General features: G+C 43.4%; 2 protein-coding genes across 8 annotated transcripts in view; one reads left to right on the top strand and one right to left on the bottom strand.

Annotated features, from left to right (window-relative positions):
* cnih4 (cornichon family member 4) lies at positions 1 to 4,168 on the bottom strand. Its single transcript, XM_071468512.1, has 5 exons — positions 4,010 to 4,168; positions 3,105 to 3,173; positions 2,843 to 2,955; positions 2,155 to 2,295; positions 1 to 2,051 (listed from the first exon to the last, which is right to left on the bottom strand). Exons 1-5 carry the CDS (start codon positions 4,076 to 4,078, stop codon positions 2,024 to 2,026), a joined length of 420 nt encoding a protein of 139 aa, XP_071324613.1. The 5' UTR covers positions 4,079 to 4,168; the 3' UTR covers positions 1 to 2,023.
* The window catches only part of gprc6a (G protein-coupled receptor, class C, group 6, member A), a 27,566-nt gene continuing 5,293 nt past the window's right edge, over positions 4,101 to 26,373 (top strand). The window contains exons 1-8 of one of the 7 annotated variants that reach the window (XM_071468504.1): positions 4,101 to 4,217; positions 9,262 to 9,294; positions 9,684 to 9,875; positions 11,963 to 12,111; positions 15,591 to 15,885; positions 22,931 to 23,725; positions 24,301 to 24,516; positions 24,861 to 24,984. In XM_071468504.1, the coding sequence (XP_071324605.1) occupies positions 9,834 to 9,875; positions 11,963 to 12,111; positions 15,591 to 15,885; positions 22,931 to 23,725; positions 24,301 to 24,516; positions 24,861 to 24,984 (1,621 nt within the window). In that variant the 5' untranslated portion in view covers positions 4,101 to 4,217; positions 9,262 to 9,294; positions 9,684 to 9,833. Of the gene's footprint in view, positions 4,218 to 8,341; positions 8,730 to 9,024; positions 9,295 to 9,683; positions 9,876 to 10,621; positions 12,112 to 15,590; positions 15,886 to 22,930; positions 23,726 to 24,300; positions 24,517 to 24,860; positions 24,985 to 26,373 lie in introns of those variants that run through there. The other 6 variants (XM_071468509.1, XM_071468507.1, XM_071468506.1 and 3 more) reach the window with 6 other exon arrangements.

Genomic DNA, 26,373 nt, shown 5'->3' on the forward strand with positions numbered 1-26,373 from the left:
TTGTCTTTCATGTTTATTTATGAAACTCCACATTTCCCTCCAGAAACAAACCGAACACTGCATAAGACATTATACTGTGGTGTCAATCAGACATGAACCCATTCACCAGTTCTCCCAGTTCACCAACACTGAAGAAAGAAGTGGCTCCAGAACAGCAGTGGAGCAGAGCAGGTATGAACGTCCTGACACAGAGCAGAGCAAAAACACACACCTGCTCTGATCCAGGGAACGTCACAGTTTAACACACAGAGAGGAGTAGGTCAGTAAACATCATCAGAGCAGGAGTCAAATCCAGAGTCACTCATACAGTACCCCCCACACAGACACACAAAATCACTTCTTTCAACAACCTGATTTATGGCAAGACACACAACCCCCCAGTTCAGAACAACAGGACTGATGTGTGTGTTTAGTGTGATTGTCCTTCACTCTGCCGGTGATGTGTGATGAATACACACACACAGACTAATATGGATCAAATGTGACTGTTTATGTATCAATCAGAGAGTGTGTGTGTGTGTGTGTGTGTGCAGGCTGAGCTGTGGTGGTTGATCAGTGATGGAGTGTGATGCTGGAGGTCAGGCAGCTCCTGTTTGCACAAAGACTCTCAGAGCAGGTTCAGTGAGGATCACGGGTGTCGTCACAATCACAGAGTTTTATCCTCACTTCAGTACAAACAACACAACACAAACAACACAAAGCTCTGGTGTCTGAACACTTTGTGTTAAACCAACTAAAATGCATTTAGCTGTAGTGAAGAGGGAGAGTGTGAGTTCAGACAGCAACAGCCTGGGAGGGGACAGAGTGACACACAACAGACGACATCATCAGCAGGTGACTGACCTGTGAGTGGTTGTGACCCAGCTGAACACCCGCAGCCTTATTCACACTGACTCAGTGTCTTCATCTAAACCTCCTCACTCTTCCTCTGAGGCTTCTTCTTCACTGGTTGTTGTGTTTGTTAAAGTTACTTGATCCTGTTTTAGATCTTATTTATTTTTATTCTGTCTTTATTGTTTCTGGACGGTGCTGTGCAGCTAAAAGTTACTTTATGTGGCTTTTCCTTTGATTTATCTGTGTCTGTGTGTGTGAGAGAGCAGACACGTCGTCAGGGTGTCTCTGATCTAATAAACATGCAGGTGTGTAACAAACACACCCATCAGCCATGTCCCTCCTCTGTGGATCTGATCCAGATTCTTCTAAACCAGAACACGTCTGATTACATTTAATGTGTGGAAAGAAAAGCTGACATGTGAACGGCCTCTTCATGAGCTCCAACACTCAAGCATCGCTGATGAGGAGACACATGAGACCCTCAGCAGGACAGATGGAGGTGGATCAGTCAGCAAACAGCTGAAACACCACGCCTCCACCTGAACAGGGTCATGTGATGCAGGAGCCAAACATGGAGCTACATGTGTCTCAGAGCTGAAGGCCTGAGCACAGCACAGCTGCTTCTGTCCTGTGGTGACACACCAGCAGCTGAACTCTGCATGGAGCCACAGCGCCACTTTTACCCCCCTCCCACAGGTGGGAAGGGGGGTAAAATAGGTCATACTGTGTTTTGAGATTTTAAGCAATACTTTTTCTCAGTTTAGCTTTGGTGACAGGGCCCCACCCTCTGTTTAGACAGAAAACTCTGATATTATCAATAGTGCTGTGCTTGGTAATATAAACCTCTTCACTGACTGTCTGTGTGTGTCTGTCTGTGTGTGTGTGTGCTGAAGGAGGCCCACCCTGTGGAGTTGTGTGTTACAGGAGCTGTGTAACTGCTGCTAATAATAAAAAACCGTGTGAGTCTCAGTGGAGTCTTGTCGTGATGGTACTGAAGAGTCAAACAGTAGAAACTCTGGGATTCTGACGACACAGATAACAGTGAACTGGACCACAGACTGAACGTGTTCTCTGGGCTGTTCTGACAGGTTTGGTGGACACAGGACTGGAGCAGGACCAGAGTGGGGAGCAGGGGGAGAGGGGGAACCCTGGAGTTTGGCAGCTGGGGTAAGAGAGCCTGCTAGGAGCTTCAGTCATTGATCAGAGCCAGGATCATGCTGCAGAAACAAGGTGGAGACACATGTTAATACAAACAGCCACCACCATCACACAGACAGTGAGCTGCTGCAAGCTGCTGACACTAAACACTGCTGCTCCCACCTGTACAGGTAAATGAAGAAGCAGAGCAGGTGGTAGCCCAGTTTAATCATGGCCTCCTTCATGTGGGACTTGAGCTGACCTCGGTTGTGGATCTCGGTGGGGTCAAACACGCCCATGTTTCCCATAGGGACCTTCACGTGCCTGCAGGGACAAGAAGAGGGTGAACCAACCCGGAGCCTCGCTGCTCCATGGGCCCTGTGCTCTTACCTGCAGTGGACCACAGGTGTGTGAGGTCAATAGTCTGCATCACTGCTGTTGACAGCCTGATCCACCCGGAGATAATACAAAAGTAACCACTGCAGTACAAACTGTACTAGAGCTGCAGAGTGTCACAACATTGTTGTGCGTTGTTATCACCATAAGTGTGTAAGTGTTGTGGTGCTACAGAGACGCCCCGGCCTACAAATCATATTCTCCAGACCTAAGCGAACGTGGTTTGGTACTAGCCCAGACAAAAATCAAACCATCATTTTAAAAAAGTTTCAGTGAATATGAAATGTAAAAACAAGCATTCCAACTGAAACCTCGATTCATATCACGATATCTGCCAAGATAATCGCAATATGATTTTTTATTTTTTGCATATCTCGCAGCCCTAGTTTGTACTGTCTCACACTCCTTAGTTTTAACTCTACAGAGGAGCCTGTTCTCTCAGTCACTGCAGGACGCAGCAGCAGCATAAACACACCTGTAAATGTTCCAGGCTGCTACAGGCAGGTTGAGGAGGAGGATGAACCAGTGCATGGAGACCAGCATCAGCATGGTGGAGAGACACTGGCCCACCATCTCTGGAATTACCCACTGAAACACAGCATGTCAAACACGCATGCATCACAATCAGGCATAACAGATGAGCTTCACTAATAAACTTCTCTCTATAGCATCTTTAACAATCACATATAAATCACTGACGACAAAGGAGGCCCCAGGATCCAGACTACATGACTTACTTTGTTCAGCTTGGAGCAGCAGGCTCGAGCGTTGATGTAGTCACATTCCAGGTCAGACAGGGTGATGATCTGAGCTGAGTCAAGGTGATACAGACACGTCAACATGACCTGATTCTACTGGATAGACTGATGACAGACACCTGCAGGACATTATCACTGCACAACAAACACTGGGTGGAGTTTGTTTGCCCACTGTAGTTCAGACAGGGACACAAACAACTACGGAGACTGAGCAGACCCAGCTGACAGTGACTGCCATGGAAAAATCCCATGCGGGTGTGGGCACTTTAGCTCAGCACGGGATTCATCACACGGACCTGATTACTACCTTTGTACTTTTGTTTATCGCCGCACAGAAAGTTAACACAGGTTTTACACCATGCCTGAAATAATAACAGGTGCTGTCTGTTTGGAGACGGTCTAAAGTTTTCCTTCTGTGTCGATAGACGCTGCTCGATGTGTGAGCAGCTCCAGGCCGAAGGTATGTGACGATCTCAGTGTTGTCAACGAGGTCATCGGTGAGGTTGTAAAAAACAAACACAGCTGCTGACTCACCGATCACCGTTAAACAGTCACATATTCGGCCGGACTTTCGGTCTCAGCGACGGAGGAGCGAGCTGGAGATGAGCCTGTATCTGACGCTGTGTCCGCGGTGGCTGAGACCTGACACCCAGCTTACAGTGATGTTTTCAGGTTGTAGTAACCACCTTGTCCCGCCGTTACCCCGCGGACAGAAGCCGGTTCATCTCAGTACACACCGGCCTCACCGACACCTGAGCAGGGCGGGTCACCGCTCGGCGAGTCCGCGTTAGCTGGAGCGCTCATAAATAAGTGGATCCGCTGTGGTGGGTGAGCTCGACCCCGCCACAAAACACCCGCCACTTGACACCCAGCAGAAAGGATACGAAGTACACCGAGAGGAAAATCAGTGCACAGCAGTCCACCAGCGACAGAATGAACACTGCCGCCTCCATCTTTCTTCTTCCGTCAATCACTCACTGCCGTTTCCGGCGGGCGCTCATCCTGCGCGCCGCGCTGACCGTGAGTGTACCGCGGTGCTGCCGCCCGGTGGCCGGGAGGGGAGCGGCCCCGCAGAGGGAACCCGCAGACTCTGTGAGTAGACCACACACACCTCATAACGTGACTTAGGACAAACTGAAGATATAAAACGAAAATGTGATATTTAGTAGTAACTGTAAACCAGTTATAGTCTACAAGTGTGTTGGAGAAGTTTATCAATGAGCAGTGGACTGACACGCTCTGTGGGCTGTGGGGAAATACATGTACGGTTGTCTTCTACAGGAAAAGAGAAAGATACTGTATCTATAAAGCTGGTTTGACTCTGACCCATGGCCTTTTGTATATATTTGTGTGGCCTATTACTTAATTAGGGCCTCAGCACCCAGTGTGCCAGGCACTCGTTTCCACTGACATTATTTAACAACAGACTAGCTTGCTCGTTGTAAAGCGCAATGGAGGGTTATTGCCTGAGGGAGCGTGGTTGTATTGATTTGCTTAATAGTAGTTTGATTTCACGACAGTGACGAACAATGTCCAGGCTTAGGACAAACACTGTGATAACCTGGTTGTCACCAGTGAAGGCAGGTCAGTGAGAAGTGCTGCTCCGCAGAGCTCTCAGTTTGTGCACATTCATGTGGTGGCTGTGAGAGGGAAGCTGAAGATGTGGGGGCAGGAGCTCAGGTATCTCGCAGAATTACAGCTAAGTTGTTGTGCACAACAGCAAATTTTTTGTTGAGGATTGATGCCATGGGCAGAATTTTAAAACTAACCCTAACCCTAAAAAAGAAATAGAAGTAGAAATGTTCTAAAAAGGGCACATTTCTAGTCATGGACCAAAAGGGCAGGTGCTTGAGCACCACCTGAACCCAACGGTCCCAGGCACTGAAAGTGCAAGGAATGTTGTTTTTACTGAGATCATTATTATTCTGCTGGAAAATGCATTTTTAAGGACATTTACATGCTTGAAAAGTCATGAAAACATCAAGCGTGGTTATGTGGCAAAGTTATGTAGCAAATGGGCAGGCACTGACAGCAGGCTCATAGTGCCCCCTAATGTAGAGCAAGTACCTTTGAGACGAAGGTGCTTGGATGTTACATGAAATTTGGTGGGATGATTGATCACATCATAAAGGGAATAATCCATATTTTTCAATTTTTATTTGCCAGACAGGAAGTCAGCAATTTTCAGCAGTTTCCTGTGACAATTTTCATTTTATGAACACATTTTTGAGGTGCAATGCTCAAAAACATTAAACTGTGCACACATTTTTACTAATGAGTAGTTTGTTTTGATATCACAATTGGGCAGGGGCGTGGCATGTTGGCTCTATAGCACCCCCTAGTTAGTAGTACCCCCTAGGTACTTGAAAAGACACGAAACTTTGCACATCCATCCCAAGTTTAACTCTGTAAATGGTATGGGCATTTGCCATGGGTGTGGCAAAATTTCTCGAGGTTGCCCCCTAGAAAATTTCAATAAAGCAGCCTGCGTTGCACCTAGATGTATGAAAATCGATAGGGATGTGTATAGTACAGTGGCCCTGAAGGGCAAAACAACATTTCAGAAAACAAAATAACATTTCACAAAAAAAATAACATTTCACAAACGAAACAATTCAGAAAACAAAACAACATTTCACCAAACAAAACAACAATTCAGAAAATGTGAAATGTTGTTTTGTTTTATCAATTGTTGTTTTGTTTTGTGAAATAGTCAGCTGGCATGGGTTTGTGGTGATGGCATTGGGGATCCCCCACCAGGCGAACAGAGAGGCAAGGAAGGCAGTGATCATCTGGGCTGTGACTGAACCTGTAGTGGCCACTTATGGACACTTGGAGTGGAGGTCATATACCACCATGAGGAAGCGCTGATGGTGTGGGACACCACAGAGCTCCTGACAGGTGTCCACTTGAATGTGCTCTCAAGCGGCGGCTGGCCACTGCAATGGCTGCAGTGGTGGAGGTGATGGAGGTCCAGTTTTCCCACTGATGAGTCAGGCTGTGCAGTCTTACCATGGACTCTATGTCCTGGTCAATGCCTGGCCAACACACAAGGCCCCTGCAGCACCTTCACTATGCCCAGATGAACTTTGTGAGCCAGGGGCAGGATGCATGCTCGCACAGAGTGGAGGCCTTGGGCCACACAGATGTCATTCCAGCACGAGAGCTCGTCTCTAACTTGGTGATAGGGCATCAATCCCTCCCAGATGAAAGTATGCAGTTGGGAGAAGAGGGGATCAGTCTCTAAGGTGAGCTGGAGATCTTGGAGGGAGACTGCAGGTCCAGGCCCAAGTCCAGTGTTAGACTCGAGAGAGCAAGCCTGCCACAGCATTCTCAAGGCCTGGGGTGTATCGTGGAGAGAAGCTGTATTGCTGGAGCCTCTCTGACCAGGGGTGGATTTGCAGTGGTTTGTGTCCTGACCCTGAGGTTGCTAGCAAGGCAGTGAGAGCCTGATGGTCAGTCCGCAGCATGAAGTGCCACCCGTAAAGGTACATGTGCCACCATTAATACACCCAAATTCATGTGTACACCTACATAAGCACTCGGGAGTCCATGCCCCTTTTTTAAGAGGTTGTGCAGTGGGGCTGTGGTTGATGAATAGTGGGGCAGAAGAAAGTGTAGGTAATAGGCAGTCATCCCCAGGAAAGAAGCCAGTAGGGTGGAACATGTGGGTTCGGGAAGGTGTCTCACATCCTCCACATTAGAATGAAGTGGCTGAGACCTTCAACCGTCAAGGGAAAACCCACAAAGTTGATAGAGGACACTGAAAAGCAGCACTTGTCCCCATTAGTGTGAGATTGTGGCAGGTGAGGACATTCAGCACCTTAGTCAGGCGCTCATCATGGATGCTTGCCATTGGGCCATGTCGTCCAGATAGATGACCACCAGATAGATGCCTGCTGATATGGTGGAGATTATTTTGTGGAAGCAGCTGGGGGCGGAGCTAAGGCCAAATGGCAATCTTCTGTAGTGAAAAACCCCAGTGTGTGTCATAAATGCTGTGAAGTCGTGGCTGCTTGAGTGCAGTGGAACCTGTAGACAAAGCAGGAGAAGGTCGAGTTTTGAGAGCACAGAGGAGGTGTGGAATTTGGCAGTCAGTTCCTCCACTGTGGGCAGTGGGTATTTGTCAGGGATCACAGCTTGATTCACTGACCTGAGATCAACATACAGCAACTTTTTCTTTGCCACCACCAGCTTTGAGATCCAGGGTGATGCATCTACATGCTCAATTATGCATGCATCCAGCGGCTTCTTCAGCTCAGCTGTCACATCCTCACACACAGTGAGGGGCAGGCGGCGCAGGGGTTGGATAAGTGGGCGCACCTCAGGGTTAAGGAAGGGCCGGTGGTTAAAGCCGTCAAGGCAGCCTAGGCCATTGAAAAGAGAGAGTCAGCACTGTTGCCATGATAAGCCCACAGTCAGGATGGCGCCACCAGCATTGTCAATTAGGGAGAAGTCACACAACAGGTCAAGGCGGGACACTTGGAAAGTGAGTGATGTGAGTGCCCTGGTTCTGTAGTGAACAGAGAAGGATATGGTTCCCACCATTATAATCTTTGAGTTGCCACAGACACAAAAATCCTCTGTGCCAGGCGCAACCTTCCATTGGGGAAAAAGCCTTTCAACTGTGGACATGTTCAGCAATGACTGTGAAGCTCCTGTATCCAGCAGCAGTGGCAGGCACACCCCATCCAGATTCAGTTCTTATTTTTTTTACAGTTGCAAATTTTATTTTTTCACTTTCAGATCACATTTTTTCAGTTTCAGACTTTTGGCCCTGATGTGGCATGGGGGGCGTGGCATTTGGCCTCAACTGAGAGGGGCGTGAAATCGTGAGTGACAGCATAACAAACACAACAAAGAAGGAGGAGGAGGGTGTTCCTCAAGTTCTTCTGTGAAAAGTATGACCCAGCACTTTCTATCCACCATTTTTACGTGACTGGCAGTGAAAAAACTGACAAAGCTCCGTTTAGCGAGCTGTTTTAGACCACACTTGGAACCAATCACAGTATAAGTGCAATAAACTATGCCAGATGGTGCAGTTAAACAGCCACGCTTTACGAAATGTCATTTCCCACTTCCACTTGCCACCGTGAAAGTAGCGTAGTGTCCGCTTGCAATGGCGTCCTCTTCGACCTTAGACTGTATATAAAATAAGGGGGGTGGGGGGGTGGTATATATATATATTTATATATATATATATATATATATATATATATATATTTAAACTGAAAAAAAAAACTTTTCCTACCCTTATTTTTAATTTGAATTCATTGTTGTATTTAGAGTTCAAGATCAAAACTTGAACTTTCAGTTTCAAATTGAAAATCTTCAATTACAACACTTTTGGCCCTGATTTGGCTCCATAGTTATGGTTAAGAATCCTTTAAATAGAATAAATAAATAACTGAACAACTGACAAAAAATACAATCATTCAATCAATATGACTGCAAGTAAATGATAAGCAACACACACATGCACACACACTCACTCTGTGCTAGTGTTAGGACAACTCGCATCGTACAATCTTCAACTGAAGACCTCTTAAATTATAACTGAAGCAGGAGTACAGGAGACCGAAGCTGAAGCACAGAGATTCTGAGGTAAGTTTACATTTGAACTGGACAGCCATGTCAGTTGACAAAACGTTAGCATTCGTGCTAGCTTTAGCTAACGTTAACGCGGCAGGCCAACGTTCGCTAACTCAATTCATTTTGTCTTAATTTGAAGAGAACCATGTTAACTAACACATGACACGTACCAGTTCGGCTTCAGTTAGGTATTTGGGGGGTAGGTGGGGGTAACTAATGCTATTGCTCTAGCTAACGTTAGCTAAAGCTAGCGCGCTTGCTAATGTAAAATGGCGCCTTTTAGCTGGCCAAGCTTACCACTTGAAGTTCTTTTTACTTAACTATCACTCATTTAGTCATACTCATTTTCTAAAAATGAAAGGGGTGATAGTAGTGGATTATATGGTGGAGTAAACACTGAATGTTACAGCATTTTAATTTTGTGTGGGTATGCATCCCCTGGGTGTTGGACAAAAAGCTAATGTTACCTCCCTAATTAAATGGACCTTTTCTTGTCATACTTTTTAGCCAACTATTTAATCTCCCTCTGCTTACTTTTTTTCAGATGATGACACGGTTGATAGTGGCCTCACAGAAAGTATGATTCTGTTCTATTTTAAAGGAGCTTTCAGGAAGTGGGGGGAATTTGATCAATTTGTGTTTAAGCTGAAAGAGCCACTAATGACACTGACTTAAAGTATGTGCTTCCAGAGGAATCACAGCATCTACTTTGTTTCTTATTAGTATTTCTTATTATTGCCTACACAACAGTTGATATTTAGGGCTGACATTGCTGTCTTAATGCCACCTAAATGTTCATATCTGACCTGTTAGAAGGAATACTGGTAACACTTAATACAGAGTTTGTTCAACTGTGTCACTAACCCTAACCTTAACTATGAAATGGTTCACTAATGGTTGAATAAGTGTATATAAATGATAAATGAAATGTTGCAAATTCTCTTTTTCTCTCTCTCTTCCTATTAGGGCACCAAGCATTCTTTATGAGTTTCCTCCATTGCAATTCATGTGGAGGTCTTTCATAGCCAGTTCCAGAGGATGCAACCAGATACCACAGTTGTATGAGACTGTATCAGGCAAATCTTTGCATGGTGGCAAAGGTACATTGGAAATGGCATGACTAGAAAGAAGTGCCATTTGTTAAGGACACCCTCCAGGGTGAGTAAAAAGTATTTTTGAGTGATATATGGGATTTTTACACATATAGTGGTTTTTGCTGCTCTATGCAAATGTAATACAGTTTGGTCCATTTAAAATCCATCAAAAAGCGTCATTGGTAGTGTACTGGTTCAAAATAAATGAAATCGATACAGACAGGAAAACAACATAGTTTAAGCTGAAATTTTGTGTTGAAGGATGCAGAACAACACACATGTATTAGTTTAATTTGGAAAGCTGTTTGTTTCCAAAATGGCAGACACCTAAACAAACATGTTTTGTTGTGCACCCTTCAAAAATATTTTTCTTTGGATTCAACAAAATCGAATCCTTAACACACTTAAGTATTAACAGTAGTAGTATTAACAGTAGCTTAGTTATTTTCTGGTCACCAACAACTGCAGAATTCAAATATTAGTTTGTAATTCCAATTTCAATATGCAGAGACACTATTGTTTCCTCTCCATACTTACTGTACTAGTTTGCATAATAGTTCCTCATTTGTGCGCTGTCAATCATAATGCATGATGGTTAAATGAATATCTGGCTTGATTCCTACATACTGTGGAGTCATACTGACCTCTGCAATGGTAACTTCACAAGATCAAGCAGGGCCCCAACTATCATCTGTTTGATCAGTATTCTTTGTTGTTGTATTTATGATATCAGTATATCACAGAAAGTGGTCAATTGTTCTGTTTTCATGGTTCAGAAACCCACGGTCTTCCATATTCTGCAGCAGTTTTTTCCTTTTGGCAACTAAGAAGCAAATCTCAACAGTGAATGCACCTGCTACCGTTTGTGTGTCATAGTCTTATGTATCTCATTCCCTGTGGCCATAGAGCTCCATTGTTTCCAAAAACAATTAAAACACACCAATGTGTTACACTGATGGTTCTGTGGCAGTTTTTAACTAAACTATTATACTTTTTTTTATGCCCTATATTCCCATACATGTTCAGAACACAATAAATATCTGTGTATAAATTAAAAGAGGAGAGTGTCAATGTTAAAAGGATAAATGTTGAAGAGGTATAAATAGAATTTGTCAATCATTATTCTCAGAGTTTAGAAACTGCAATCCTTCAAAATATTTTAGGGAACGCAAGGAGGATGTATAATGTTGCCATGGAGTCAGGAGGTTAGCTGTGGGCTACAAATTCAGCCTTGTGTTTTTCATTTTCCCATTTTCATGCCTATATTTGTTTAAGTCTTGCAGTCTTGTATTTTCAAAATTCTATGCTGAATTAGCTCTGAGCAGTTCCTGTTCTGCTCATAGCTAGGGAGTCATTAATTTAGATGTTTTTATCATATGATTGTGATGTGGATTTGTGTTTTATTAGACTGTTATCACATGAAGTCTGGATAAACATTCATATTCACTTTGAAATTGTCAAAAAGCCACATCCCTGAATGCTTCACATGTGAAATATCAGAATACCACATATGCTCCACATGTAATTTTCTCGTAAGGGATTTCATAAACACAGCCTACACATTCAAAGAGAAAATGTTTTTTCCTTTTTATGAAAAAAGTATCCAAGTATTATTTTATATTTAATGTCAAATCTAATCTAATGTAATGACAGGTAACAGCTGCAGAGTTTACCATGTATATCAATCACACTATTAAGCACAACCTAAAATGCATTTTGGCATCAGCAGTTACCACATAAGGTCCTAGTTAATGCAAATATCAAACAATAATGTTTGTGTGCAAAAGTGACTGACAGCGTGTGTCTGTTTGTGCATCCATAAAGATAAAGTATATCAGATCAGATCAGATCCGTGAGAGCTGAGAAATATGCAAAACAACAACAGATGTGATGCTTCTGCTGAACAGTGACTCACCTGTTGTCAATCAGGAAACAGTGGGCAGGGCTGCAGGGGAGAATTTGAGATCAGTGAAGCAAGAGGGAATTTTCTTTAAGCCGCATGAAGATGCTTTAAAAGGAGAGTATCAGTGTGTTGGAGGAGAAACACCACAGACCAGGACGAGGAGCTGAGACCCAGTACAGAGAGACAGTACAGAGGGCAGGACCATGGCCTGGACTGCTCACCTCACACTTCTGCTTATGATCCTGGAGACAGGACACGCTGCTGCTGAAGCCGACACCAGAGCACTGGCAGCTACAGCCCCAGGAGACATCATCATCGGAGGAATGTTCCCCGTTCATAGGAATGTAGAGAAGAGGAACAACGACTCTTATGCACCTCAGATTCAGCCGTGTATCAGGTGAGATCAATCAAACTGATGTAACACATGATTAACAGCTGATCCTCCTCTGTCAGCAGTCACAGTTTAGTCCCATGAGTCAAAACATCCTGATATTCAGTATCTGTAGTAACAAATAATCAAATAAAAGTAATAACAGCACTATTTAAAAATACTCCATCACAAATCAAAGTTAAAGTCCTGCACTCAACTACAAATGTATCTAAAGTGTAAAAGGAGTAAAATGTTATAGTGTTAACTGTAAAACAAAAATAAAATAAAATAGCCATCCTGCTCTTTTACCGTCCATAAAGTCCGCTCTCAGCCCCTCTGCAAAAACTTCCTTATTATGATTATTTTGATGCTGGTGCACCCCTGGAAGAGGATGTGAGCATTGATCCTAGCCAGGTTGAGGATGTTGTAAAAGACAGCTAGTGGCCATCTACGTGTGCCGCCTTTCACGGAGTACTTCCTTGCCATCTGATCGAGGACATCCACACCATACTTGGTGTTATTGTAGTACACCACTGACTCCGGCTTTGCCTTGGGCCCATCAGTGATGCTCATGCTTGTGTGCTCAGAATGCACACATTCTTCCTCGGCTTTCCCTGGTAGATGGTGAGTGTCGCATCACTACATTTCAGCACCTTTGTGCTAAACAAATCCGCTTGCTCATTCACAGAGGGGGGCAGCTCACGTTTCGTTTTCCCCAGCTTCAGGGAGGTGAAAAAATTGTCAGTGGTTATGTTTCTTCCCTTCCCCAGATATGGCTCTCCCAGGCTCAGAACCACACTCTCTCCCACCAGCTGACCTCTGCTCCGCGCCTCCTCCTTTCCCAGAAACGGAGCCCTATTCAGCATATATTTTGTCTGGCATCTGACATCCGCAGTCAGCCAGAATTTTATGCCAAATTTATCTGGTTTGTTCCCTATACACTGAATGAATTTGCAATGGGCCTTGGTGGGGAAAAGCTGCTCATCCACTGTGATGTCGGGACCGGGCTTGTAGCAGGCAATGCTGTTTTGGACAAACTTGTTCCAAGTGCCTGACACCAGGGCAAACTTGCCGTCCTGCAGACGCACAAGCCGTGTCTCCTTCTTGTCGAACCGCAAGAATCTCATTTCCTCCCTGAAGCAATTCCTGCCCATAGTTTCCTTGAAAAATGGAAAGCCCCATTTCTCAGACCACTTGCTGCCCAGCTCCATGTTTTTTGCACCCTGTGCGCCATGGATGTATAACAGGGCGATGAAGGCTTTTAGTTCAGCTACTGTCAAGTCTCATGAGCTGTCACCATGGTGCCCATGGGCCTCAGCTACAGTGCAGTCTCTGATATGCTTCAGCATACCATCATCAAAGACACACAAGAAGGCTGTGAGCACATTGTCTGAGTTGTGCTTTGCGTGTGCTGTTGGGCCAGCAACTTCTGTCAGGCAGTTATGGCTCTACCTTCTCCCTGGACGTTCAGTAGGCTGAAGGACAGTCCACACCGTCCCATCCTTCCCCTTTTCCATAGCTGCCTCCGCCTGAGGTGACTCCGAGGGCAGGCTGAGCACTCCAGTTGGCTCAGCACAAGACAGAACAGGGCAGCGGAACTCACCTGGTGCATCAGTGGTGAACAGAACATCTGGATCGGTAGTCTCTGACGAAAGCAACCGCCTCATTTTCACTGGTTTCGCTTCTATATCACTCTCTGATGAGGATGAACTGTTTTCATTCACCCAGGAAAAGTTGCTGTCACTTTCCACCTCCAACAGACCCCCTGCATCAGAATCGTCACTGTCCAACTGCTGAAGCATCTCCAGGGCCATGGCAGCTGTCATTTTTGTCTTCATCTTTTCTTTTCATTTCTGACATATTCCAAATTCTCAAATATCTTGTGTAGACAGTTATTCAACAAGACAGACAATTATTCAATTTCTGATATTTATATTTCTGATTAGCCAATTTTTATAAAATATTTTATAGTTGTTGTCAAATATAAATCCACTAGCTAGCATACAAGACCTCTATGTTTATGATTTAATAGTTGCTAAGCAACCCATATAAACAGTAACAGTAAGTATAAACAATATAACAGCATGAAATTCTGTGTGGTCAAAATGACCGTCACTGGACAAAATATGTAGATTTTTTTTTTTTTTTTGCCTGTTGTGTGATTTACATGAAAACTCCTTTAAATGAAAAAAAAGGCAATTTTAGGAAAAGTCAGGAAACAGAAGGTCTGTATTTATATATTTAACCAAGTTATTACACATGTAAGTTTCAAAACAGTCAGAATGACTGCCACGGCCGTTCTAGTGTTAAAGACTCAGTGCATCAGTAACCTTCAGATAACAGGAGAGGGAAACAGAGAAGAGACTAAAAGATGACCCCTGTTATCAGTACAAGGACTGAAGAACTGGACTTGATGTGGTCTGGTCCCCTGGTCCAGGTCCAGATACTGGATAAACCAGAGAAGAGACTAACTGATCCTGTATCTTTGAGTGAGGCAGAGCCTCTGTCAGGACGACTGATGAATGATGACACAGTCACTGTGTTAATTTAACCAACATCTGCTCAGCACACACTTACTGATGTTTTCTGGAGATTTCAACCACTTCTCACCCTTTTCATCAGTGGCTGAAGATGAAGAACATGAAGAGTGGGTTCTGGAAAAAGCCACAAAATGAAACTTGATTTAAAATAATTCTGTCAAACTGTAATTTCCAAAGTCAGGAGTGATCTTCCTGAGTCTTTATACTGTTGGCTGGTTTAAACTGATTATATATTTGTTCATAAGTTAAAACTATAACTACTATCAGATAAATGTAGTGGAGTAAAAAGTTCTCCAGTCTTTCACATGTGTACTGTAGTTATCAGTGCTGTAGTTATTATAATTGGTACTAAAGTTATTATTATTGGTACTTTAGTTATTATTGGTACTATAGCTATTATTGGAGCTGCAGTTATTATTATTGGTACTATAGTTATTATTATTGGTGCTGTAGTTACTATTATTGGTACTATGGTTATTATTATTGGTACTTTAGTTATTATTGGTACTATAGTTATTATTGGTGCTGTAGTTATTATTGGTACTATAGTTATTATTATTGGTACTATAGTTATAATTATTGTTGCTGTAGTTATTATTATTGGTACTATAGTTATTATTATTGTTGCTGTAGTTATTATTATTGGTACTATAGTTATTATTATTGGTACTTTAGTTATTATTGGTACTATAGTTATTATTATTGGTACTTTAGTTATTATTGGTACTATAGTTATTATTATTGGTACTATAGTTATTATTATTGTTGCTGTAGTTATTATTGGTACTATAGTTATTATTGGTACTATAGTTATTATTGGTGCTGTAGTTATTATTGGTACTATAGTTATTATTATTGGTACTATAGTTATTATTATTGTTGCTGTAGTTATTATTGGTACTATAGTTATTATTGGTGCTGCAGTTATTATTGATGCTGTAGTTATTATCTGTCCCGTTCACTCAGGTTTAATGAGAGAGCCCTGGTCTCCGTTCTGATTATGATCAACGCTATAGAGGTGATGAATAAATCCCCTCCACTGACAGAGGTGAATGTCACTTTGGGATACCGGATCCTGGACTCCTGCTCTGATGTCAGTACAGCTCTGAGAGCAACTGCAGACTTCATGCAGCAGGTCGACTGCCACGCAAGAAGCAACGCCTCCACCTGTGGACAGCCAATCATGTCTGTTATAGGTGCCTCCAACTCCGAAACATCCATCGCCATCGCCAGGCAACTGACGCTCAGGATGATTCCTCAGGTAAGAGACAGGACCAGGCTGCTGATTCAGCAGGTTTGACACAGAGTTCACTGAAGCACCCAAACAGGTTTACAGCTGCTGCAGCTGATAAATGTCAGACAGATTTATTATGACCATAAACTGTCAGCTGATGCATGATTGACAGTCATTAGAGAACACAGGTGAGGACACTTTCAAGGTGAGGCGCCACAGATGAACAGGAAAAGACACAGCTGCCTCCTCTTAGTTGTGCTTTAAATGGGACACAGTGAACACGGACAGAGATACCACTGGTCTCACTGGCAGCAGAAATGACCTGCACCTTAGCATGTGTGGAGGTGTGCTGCAGTAGACCTGCTCTGACTCTCAAACAGTCCTCTGACCCTGTGTTAGGACCTGTACACAGTTATTTTTGTATTAACATATAGACACATAGCATGTAAAAAATACATGTATTCAAAAAGATCTACATCACTTTGAATGATTTATAAAAAACAATTTACATTTAAGAAACTTATTTTTGCCGTCACAGCAGCAGAGCCACAGGACTGGGGTGTTTGATTGGTCTTTCCATCCAACAATATTATCCAGAGCAACATCAGCTAGTCACATTCATGCTGCGTAGAGGAGGAACAATCATCTGAGCAGGGAACTTTATTCTGGACATCTAGGAACAGTGTATGTAGCAAGAGTGTGCAGTTTGGTCATGTGATAACACACAGTCATTTACGGTAGGAAGGAGGTGGCCCCTGTCTCTGTTCAAAGATGGCTCCCTTCATTGTTCTCCATCCACTCTCACTCTAACAGTCATTCAGCTTCAGAGTCTTTTAACCTGTCACCAACAACGACTGTCAGTTCATCACCAACAGGCATGTCAGACCTTTTGGTAAAACAGGTGTCAGTAGTTACCCTGCTTAAAATTTCCTTAACATAAAATTTGAGGTTCATCACTCAGAGCAGTGTTTACATTCATAGATTCACACCAACAGGACTTTCACAGATATTAACATACATTATTGAGCCTTATAGGTAATTCATCCTAACCGGCTAAGCAGCTGCATGCTAGCGGCTAATATAAAAACACGCTGTTCAGATTGCTCCACGTGCATGACTGTTTACATGCCACACCTCCTCCTCAGTACCTTCCTCTAGCCACGCACAAATTCATCTAGCTCTTCCTTCTTCCTCTTCTGAACCTTCCCTGAGTACTGCCCATTCCATGAGAGAGAGAGAGAGAGAGAGAGAGAGAGAGAGAGAGAGAGAGAGAGCCCAGTGCATCATGGGATTCCCCCAGCAGTCTAGCTCACAGGGCTCAATCCTTGGTCCCCTCCTCTTCTCCCTCTATATTAGTGATCATCAACTGGCGGCCTGCGGGCCGAATCCGGCCCACCGAAGCTTCCAATCCGGCCCTCAATTGAATTCTGAAATAGTGAGAAGGAAAAAGAAAATCTCTTGTGGTATTTAGGGTATCCTTTAAAAAAAAAAAAATCCCCGCTATTAAAGCAACCCAAAAAGCAATTGAGATCGAGTTCTCCTCCTTCATCTTCTCTGTGAAGTTGCCAAAGCAGCCTCCTTGACAACAAATCTGCCTGGAACCAATCAAGTTTGTTCCAAAACGCATAAATTTCTTCCAGTGCTGGACATGACAGCTCCACAAATTTCAAGGCAAAATATCTCTATCACCCCTGGTGGCAGGCAGCGGTATAGGTGATAGGAGCCTGACTGATAAAGGCTAAAAAATGACATCAATTTTGTAAGAAAATTAAAATATCAAAACAACAATACATTAATGAGGCCAAAATGTAAATTTTGTTTAATTTTATTTTAAAGTCTGGCACCCACAGTGTCTGCCGAGAAAGATTCTGGCCCTTCCACAAACGTAGTTGATGACCCCTGCTCTATATGCTCCCACTTGGCCACATAATTCATAAACATAATATCTCTTTTCACAGCTATGCTGATGATACACAATTTTATTTACCCCTTAAGCTAAATGACACTAATTGTATTGTTACTCTTAGGAAGTGTTTGAAGGACATTGATGGTTGGATGTCACACAATTTCCTTCAGCTGAATGAAAACAAAACAGAAATAGTAATCCTTGGAAAATCTACCATTAGAAACCATTTTACCAACATTCTCTGCGATTTTTCACATAATATTAAACCTGTTGCCAGTAATTTAGGAGTGCTCTTTGACAGTGGCCTGACCTTTAAGGAGCAGGTAAAGAGGGTAGTGCAATCAGAAATATCTAAAAAATCTGTTGTTTTTTTTTATCTCACTCTGACTTAGAAAAAGTTATTCATGCTTTTATTTCATCTCATTTAGACTATTGTAATTCACTTTATTCCTGCCTCACTCAGAAATCACTGTCACGCCCCCAACTTGTTCAAAATGCTGCTGCAAGAATTGTAACTGGCACTAAACATTGAGACCACATAACCCCAATCTTGGCACAACTGCACTGGCTACCCGTAAGATTTAGAATTGATTTTAAAATTTTATTAATAACATTTAAAGCACTAAATGGTCTAGCCCCAAGCTATATTGCAGACCTTTTAGACTACTATGAGCCAGAACGGAGCCTGAGATCCTCAAGTAAGGCCCTTTTAGTCGTGCCACAGTCCAGGCTCAGAACAAAAGGTGACTGCACATTTGCTGTAAGGGCACCTGTGCTCTGGAACAGCCTGCCCGAGAATATTAGGCTAGCACAAACAGGCTTTTGTGTGAATTGTTTTATTTTATCTTGTTTTATTCTTTATTTTATTCTATTGTATTTTATTTCTGTATCTTGAGGGATGAGGATTTTAATTGTATGTAAAGCACTTTGTAAACTTTGTTTTTAGAAAAGTGCTATATAAATAAAGTTGTTATTATTATTATTTTAACCAATCAATACATCCAGGAAAACCATGTCAGTCACTCACTACACTGAAATGATCATGAGTCATTGTGATATAAGACAAATCAAATTATAGTGTGTAAATGAGCCATAGGTTTTTACAGGAAGGCTGCATTTCAAGGACCCTACTTTTATGTGCCAGCGCCTCCTTGCACATAGGAGAGGCTGATCAAGTCAGGTTTTATTTATATATCGCCAAATCACAACAGAAGTTATCTCAAGACCTTCTCTTTAAAGTATTGGAGAGAAAGAGACCCAACAATTCTCACCAAGAGCAAGCACTTGGCGACAGCGGCAAGGAAAAACTTCCTTTAAGAGGCAGAAACCTCGGGCAGAACTGGGCTCAGGGTGGGCGGTGCCTCGACCGGTTGGGTTTGAGGGAGAGAGAGAGATGCACTAATAGTTGTAACAGTAATAAGCAGTAACAGCAGCAACGATTATGTTAATGTTAACGATAATACTGCTACTGATATAAAAATAGTATTAATGATAGTTAATAACAGTGACTAACAAATTTAGCAGCAGTTGTTGAGCAGGATCGTGGAGGCAGTTGCAATTGGAGATTCTTACTCTGCAGCTTGGGGCAGAAGGACCTGTAGAGAACAACAGGGGGAGAGAAAGAAAGAGAGAGGAAGAGGAGGGGTGGGAGGTGGGTCACAGGGAGACAGAGAGGTGGAGGGGCACACAGCTTGGGTGGTTAGAATAATGCAGTAAATTCAGAGAGTTCACAGTAATTTAGTTGGCAGAAGAACTAGGGCTATACTGTGTATATTGTGGGTATGATTGATTTATTGAGACTGTGGCCCACGCATCGTTGTTAGGAGAATGACAGGTAAAACGTCTGAGGTAGTTGGAGAATATACATCTTCAAGTAAAGGCATAAAAATAAGTTTTAAATTTATATTTAAAGGCATGAATTGAGTCAGACAGCCTGATATGAGCAGGGAGGTTGTTCCAGAGCAGAGGGGCCCGATAGGAGAAGGCTCTACAGAAGACTTTTTAACTCTAGGAACAGACAAGAGCTCTAAACTCTGGGAGCGGAGATCACGAGAAGGAAGATAAGGTTGAAGAAGATCAGACAGGTATGACGGAGCAAGTCCGTGTAGAGCTTTATATGTCATCAGAAGCACCTTCAAGTCTGATCTGACATGGATAGGAAGGAAGCTAAAACTGAAGTAATGTGATCACATTTCCTGGATTTGGTTAAAATTCTATCTGCAGCATTCTGAACCTTTTGAAGACTTTTAATACGAGAATGTGGCCAGAAAACAGGACATTACAACAGTCAAGTCTTGATGGAACAAAGGCATGAATTAGGATCTCAGCATCAGTCATAGACAGAAAAGACTGAATCCTAGCTATATTACATAGGTGAAAAAAGGAGGTCTTAGTGATATCTTTAATGTGCTGATCAAAGGAAAGGGTAGAATCGAATGTGACACCCAGGTTTTTGGCTGTGCGACTGTGAGAAACAATTGTCGATAAAACAAACACACAATTGTCGATAGTTAATATTACTTGATCAAACTGGTGTCTATGTCAGTTCAGGCCAATTATCAGCATCTCAGTTTTGTCTGGGTTTAGGAGCAGAAAATTATGAGACATCCAGCTTTTTACAGCAGACAAACAGAGCTCTAGCTTTGCAATCTGAAAGGAATCATCAACCTTTATGGGCATATATAGCTGAGTATCATCAGCATAACAGTGGAAATTTATTCCATGACTGAAGGGAGAAAAGCAGAGGGCCAAGAACAGAGCCCTGGGGTACTCCGTATTTCACAGCAGAGTATGTTGATATAGTGTTATTATAGGAGACACACTGTGTCCTATCAGATAAGTAGGCTTCCTCACAGCACCTTAAATGTGATCACACCTGGTCTCTTAGAGCGCACAAACCTTGATTACAGGTGAAGAGGGGCTTCATGTCAACAGGTGAATCTGACTCTTAACCAGAGAGAGAGAGAGAAAGAGTGTGAGAGTGAGTGAGTGAGTGTGTCTTACAGTGCATCTGGAAAGTATTCACAGCGCTTCACTTTTTCCACAATACCCCATAATGACAAAGTGAAAAAAGTTTGCTTGAAACTTTTGCAAAGTCATTAAAAAATAAACAAAAATATAACATGTACATAAGTATTCACAGCCTTTACTTAATACTTTGTTGAAGCCCCTTTGGCAGCAATTACAGCCTCAAGTCTTTTTGAGTATGATGCTACAAGCTTGGCACACCTATTTTTGGGCAGTTTCTCCCATTCTTCTTTGCAGAACCTCTCAAGCTCCATCAGGTTGGATGGGGAGCGTCGGTGCACAGCCGTTTTCAGATCTCTCCAGAGATGTTCAATCAGGTTCAAGTCTGGGCTCTGGATGGGCCACTCGAGGACATTCAGAGAGTTGTCCCAAAGCCACTCCTTTGTTATCTTGGCTGTGTGCTTGGGGTCGTTGTCCTGTTGGAAGATGAACCTTCGCCCCAGTCCGAGGTCCAGAGCACTCTGGAGCAGGTTATCATCAAGGATGTCTCTGTACATCGCTGCATTCATCTTTCACTCGACCCTGACTAGTCTCCCAGTTCCTGCTGACGAAAAACATGGCCAGGTGATGAGCAGTGCCTGGTTTCCTCCAGACATGACGCTTGGCATTCAGGCCAAAGAGTTCAATCTTTGTTTCATCAGACCAGAGAATTTTGTTTCTCATGATCTGAGAGTCCTTCAGGTGCCTTTTGGCAAACTCCAGGTGGGCTGTCATGTGCCTTTTACTGAGGAGTGGCTTCTGTCTGGCCACTCTACCATATAGGCCTGATTGGTGGAGTGCTGCAGAAATGGTTGTCCTTCTGGAAGGTTCTCCTCTTTCCACAGAGCAACGCTGGAGCACTGTCAGAGTGACCATAGGGTTCTTGGTCACCTCCCTGACTAAGGCCCTTCTGCCGGATCGCTCAAATTGGCCGGGCGGCCAGCTCTAGGAAGAGTCCTGGTGGTTCCAAACTTCTTCCATTTACAGATGATGGAGGCCACTGTGCTAATTGGGACCTTCAATACTGCAGAAATGTTTCTGTACCCTTCCCCAGATCTGTGCCTCGATACAATCCTGTCTCAGAGGTCTAAAGACAATTCCTTGAACTTCATGGCTTGTTTTGTGCTCTGACATGCACTGTCAACTATGGGACCTTATATAGACAGGTGTGTGCCTTTCCAAATCATGTCCAATCAACTGAATTTACCACAGGTGGACATCAATCAAGTTGTAGAAACATCTGAAGGATGATCAATGGAAACAGGATGCACCTGAGCTCAATTTTGAGTGTCATGGCAAAGGCTGTGAATACTTATGTGCATATGATGTTTTTTGGTTTTTATTTTTAATAAATTTGCAAAAATTTCAAGCAAAGCAAACTTTTTTCACTTTGTCATTATGGGGTATTGTGTGTAGAATGTTGAGGTAAAAAATGAATTTAATCAATTTTGGAATAAGGCTGTAACATAACAAAATGTGGAAAAAGTGAAGCGCTGTGAATACTTTCCGGATGCACTGTATATGTCTCATCAGAGTATTCGTTCTCAGCACAAGCATGAGTGGCAGTGTGTATCGGCACGCCTGGATGATGCACTACTTTTTCAGATAGCCCTAAAGTGGTCCGCACCATTTCTAAACCTTAGAGTCAGCTGCACATCTCTTTCTGCCTCACTCTCTGTAGTGGCTCCCGTCCTCAAGTCTCTGTTCCCGCGCATCATGTCAGCTAAATGAGACACTGTATGTAAATGCATGTAGCAGTAGCTAACTATCTAGATTGTGTTATACTCTTAACTACCTTCTAAGTTTCAGAATTAGACAGTGTCAAGTATTTACATATGAGGGTAATGTTAGGTAGTTTCTATATTTAGCCTTAAGTTATAGTTTAGCTATCTAATGTTAGCTAGTTTATAACCTTAGCCTTAAGTTACAGCTTAGCTAACTAATGTAAGCTATCTGATAGTGCACCCAGTGTTAGCTTATCATTTCATTACCAATATAAAATGTCATATATGATCTAATGTTGGCAAACACTGGTGCTCAGTCATGACATGGATCATGTTTGGCACCTTAACCTCTGGACCACAAAGCCCCATGTTTTGATATTTTGATGAACTTTTCCATTCACCTAGAAACATCACATCTTTGTCTTCTGTTCTCCAGATAAGTTATTCATCTACCGCTGTGATTCTGAGTGATAAGACTCGCTATCCTGCCTTCATGAGGACTGTCCCTAATGACGAGCACCAGACAGCTGCCATGGTCCGTCTCCTCTGCAACAACAACTGGAACTGGGTGGGCATCGTTATCACAGATGGAGAGTATGGCCGGTCAGCTCTTGAGCACTTTGAGTCCAAGGCCTCAGAAAATGGGATCTGTGTGGCCTTCAAATCAGTTTTGTCAGATCAGTCTGTGAACAGTCACGCTATCACGCAGGCTGCCAAAACCATCTACAACAATTCCAAGGCGAGGGTCATCGTGTCATTTGCCAGGTCTAATCACATGAGGAACCTTTACCAGGAGCTGAAGGACCAGGCGCTGAGAGAGGGAAAAACTGTGGAGTCAATGAAACGAGTCTGGTTGGCCAGTGACAGTTGGTCCTCCTCCAGCTCTGTGACAGGAAACTTAACTCTGAAGGACATAGGACACGTTGTGGGCTTCACCTTCAAAAATGGAAATTCGTCATCATTCAATGAGTACCTTAGCAGGCTGGAAGCAGCTGGATATCAACGCACAAGGAATAACTCCTTCCTGCAGAAGTTCTACATCCAGCTAAATGCCAGTAAAGACTCCACAGAGGCCGAGCTGGTGTCTGAGGCATTGAAGACCCTCAAAAAACACATTGATGATGACACTGTCCTGGGTCTTGAGATGGCTGTGAGCGCCGTGGCTTATGCTGTGGCATCTGTCTGCAGGAGCACAGACTGCAAAACACCAGGCAAAGTGCAGCCCTGGGAGGTAGTCACACACCTGTGTGTGTGTGTGTGTGTGTGTGTGTGTGTGTGTGTGTGTGTGTGTGTGTGTGTGTGTGTGTGTGTATGTGTGGTATAAGTTAATTTTAGATTGATGATCAGGATTCAGGTTTACAGGCAGCTAAGATTAGGACTAAGTCTAGATTCAGGTTACATCTGAGGATCAGGTCCTGGCTGTTGAGATCATTGTCACATTAAATATGACACCTTGGTTTACATACCATAAACACATGGTTGACACCATTGGCAGCCTGTTTCTCACACTGTGGAACTGTTGGTGTTTTTCTATATTAAGACCATATTTCAAACTGTCAGAGGTCCAGGGGGTCCAGAGGGTTTATATTGTAGGAAAACATGGCTGTACAGTCACCTAGAGGTCTCTGTTTCTCTGGCAGGAAGCTGAGCTGAGCTGAAGTGCAACAAACAGGCACAGTCAAACATGAAAGGCTGAGAGTCTCTGAAGAGGCTGTTTGTCCTTGTCATGTGGAAATATTGTGGTTTGATAGACTGATCCAGGGAAGTGAGCTGATCATGATAATAATACCTGATCTGGTCCTGTAGGTACTGAAGGCTCTGAGGACACAGGAGTTTAAACTTGGAGGAAAGAGCTACAAGTTTAACATCAACGGGGACGTCAACCAGGGCTACAACGTGAACTTGTGGAGGTCAGATGGAAGAGAAATCCACTGCCATGAAATTGTGGCTGAGTACGACCTACTCACTAACAACTTCACTCACACCAACCACAGCAGCACCCAGCAGTTCAAGGACCTGAAGGTAGGCCCACACCCTGCTGCCCTTAGGTCATTTTATACACACACACACACACACACACACACACACACACACACACACACACACACTGCAGTGTGTGTTGACTGACAACATGCAAACTGTTACAGCTGGCTGTGAAGAGAACAATAAAAGAAAATACAGAAATAAATCAGGAACAATGGAACAGAGAGTTGAGTGCTCAGAGATCATGGTCCGACATCATGGTTAGAGATCATGGTCTGAGATCATGGTCACTGGTCTTTGATCGTGGTTTGTACCCTGTGATCATGGTATCTGGTCTCTGATCCTGGTCTCTGGACTCTGATCCTGGTCTCTGTTGTCTTCAGAACATCACGTCTAGATGCTCTAACAGCTGTAAACCTGGAGAGTTCAAGAAGACAGCTGAGGGTCAACACACCTGCTGTTATGATTGCGCCAATTGTTCTGAGAACCAATACTCTAATGAAACAGGTAAGACACACACACACACACACACACACACACTCTCTCTCTCTCTCTCTCTCGCTCTCTCTCTCTCTCTTGACATGAAGCCCCTCTTCACCTGTCACCAAGGTTTGTGCGCTCTAAGAAACCAGGTGTGGTCACATTCAAGGTGCTGTGAGGAAGCACTGTGATCCAATCACATTGTGACACACAGGAAGTAGTAGGTCTCATGTTTCAGCCACAGTATGAACAGTTTGTCTCCAAACTGATTGATCTGAACAGTGTTTATTGGTTATTGATTCCTGCTGCAACAACCCTGAATCAAACAGCCTGTTCAGTTCTACTCTGAGCTCTCTGGATTGGTTCTCCCTCACTTGCTTGGTCTCTCTTCCTCGTTTGCTCACACGTCATCTCTTCATCTCACCTTTAACAAGTTTTCAGTGTAATTTGCATCAGTGAACATATCTCTGAGCACATCTGTGTAAACAGAGCCGCTGCAGTGTCCCTGCCCAGAGTACCACCAGCCCTTCAGTGTGTGAGGCTTGTGTTGTGCCAGCAGCTTTATACTACACAACAACAAACAGCAGGAGTCACTGGGTGTTACCCCCCCCCAGAGCAGAGACTCTCAGGTCCTGTGGGCAGAGGGCAGGTAGAGCTCCTGAGTTCTGCTGTGGTGGAGAACAACTTCCTGTCCCCAGGTACACCTCCCTTCTCTCTGAATCACCTGAATCTTTAACCAACTGATGTGGCGGTTGCTGTAAGGATGTTCAGGCATCCAGAGGACAGGGTGGTTATATTCAATGACAGAGGTGGTGGAGCTGCTCAGTGACAACAGACAGGAGTTACTACTAAAACACATTTATTATCAACAGCAGGCACCACAATGAAAATGCTCTGCTCTTTTACAGACACATAATAATTCACAATAACACACTGACACAAAAGAAAAGAAAAGTTCATTCAGCTGGTACCCTTTAGACAAACGGGCCACAAAGTATGAACCAGCGTGAACTTGTTAGCTGCTCATGTCTTCATGTGACTCATGATGTATTAGAAGACCTGGATACGGTGCCGCCGCTCAGCCTTGCAGCCAATTTTTTTCCAGTGGCCACTCGTGGTATTGCAGTGAAAAATCCCCCTGCGGCCCAAAAAGCATTTTCCCCATCGACTGCAATAGTAAAAGAGAGGCCTGTAAAACGTTTAACAGGACCCCTCCAGCTGTGCACACAGCCAAATATCAATCTTTCTATTCTTCATTCTTAAGCCATGGGGTTTTAATCTTTGTAAAGGTTTTTCAAAGCCCAGAAAAAGCCCAGAAAAGTCCTTTTTCTCTGAGTGACGTCACCACTGTGTACGTGCACTATCCGCGGTCGTGCTGTGTCTGGTTGCTAGGTTACTGCTAGCATCGTAAGGATG

Source organism: Trachinotus anak, unplaced genomic scaffold (genome assembly GCF_046630095.1).
Source record: "Trachinotus anak isolate AG129_WGS33_773 ecotype Australia unplaced genomic scaffold, CSIRO_AGI_Tana_v1 ptg000032l, whole genome shotgun sequence".
Classification (NCBI taxonomy): domain Eukaryota; kingdom Metazoa; phylum Chordata; class Actinopteri; order Carangiformes; family Carangidae; genus Trachinotus; species Trachinotus anak.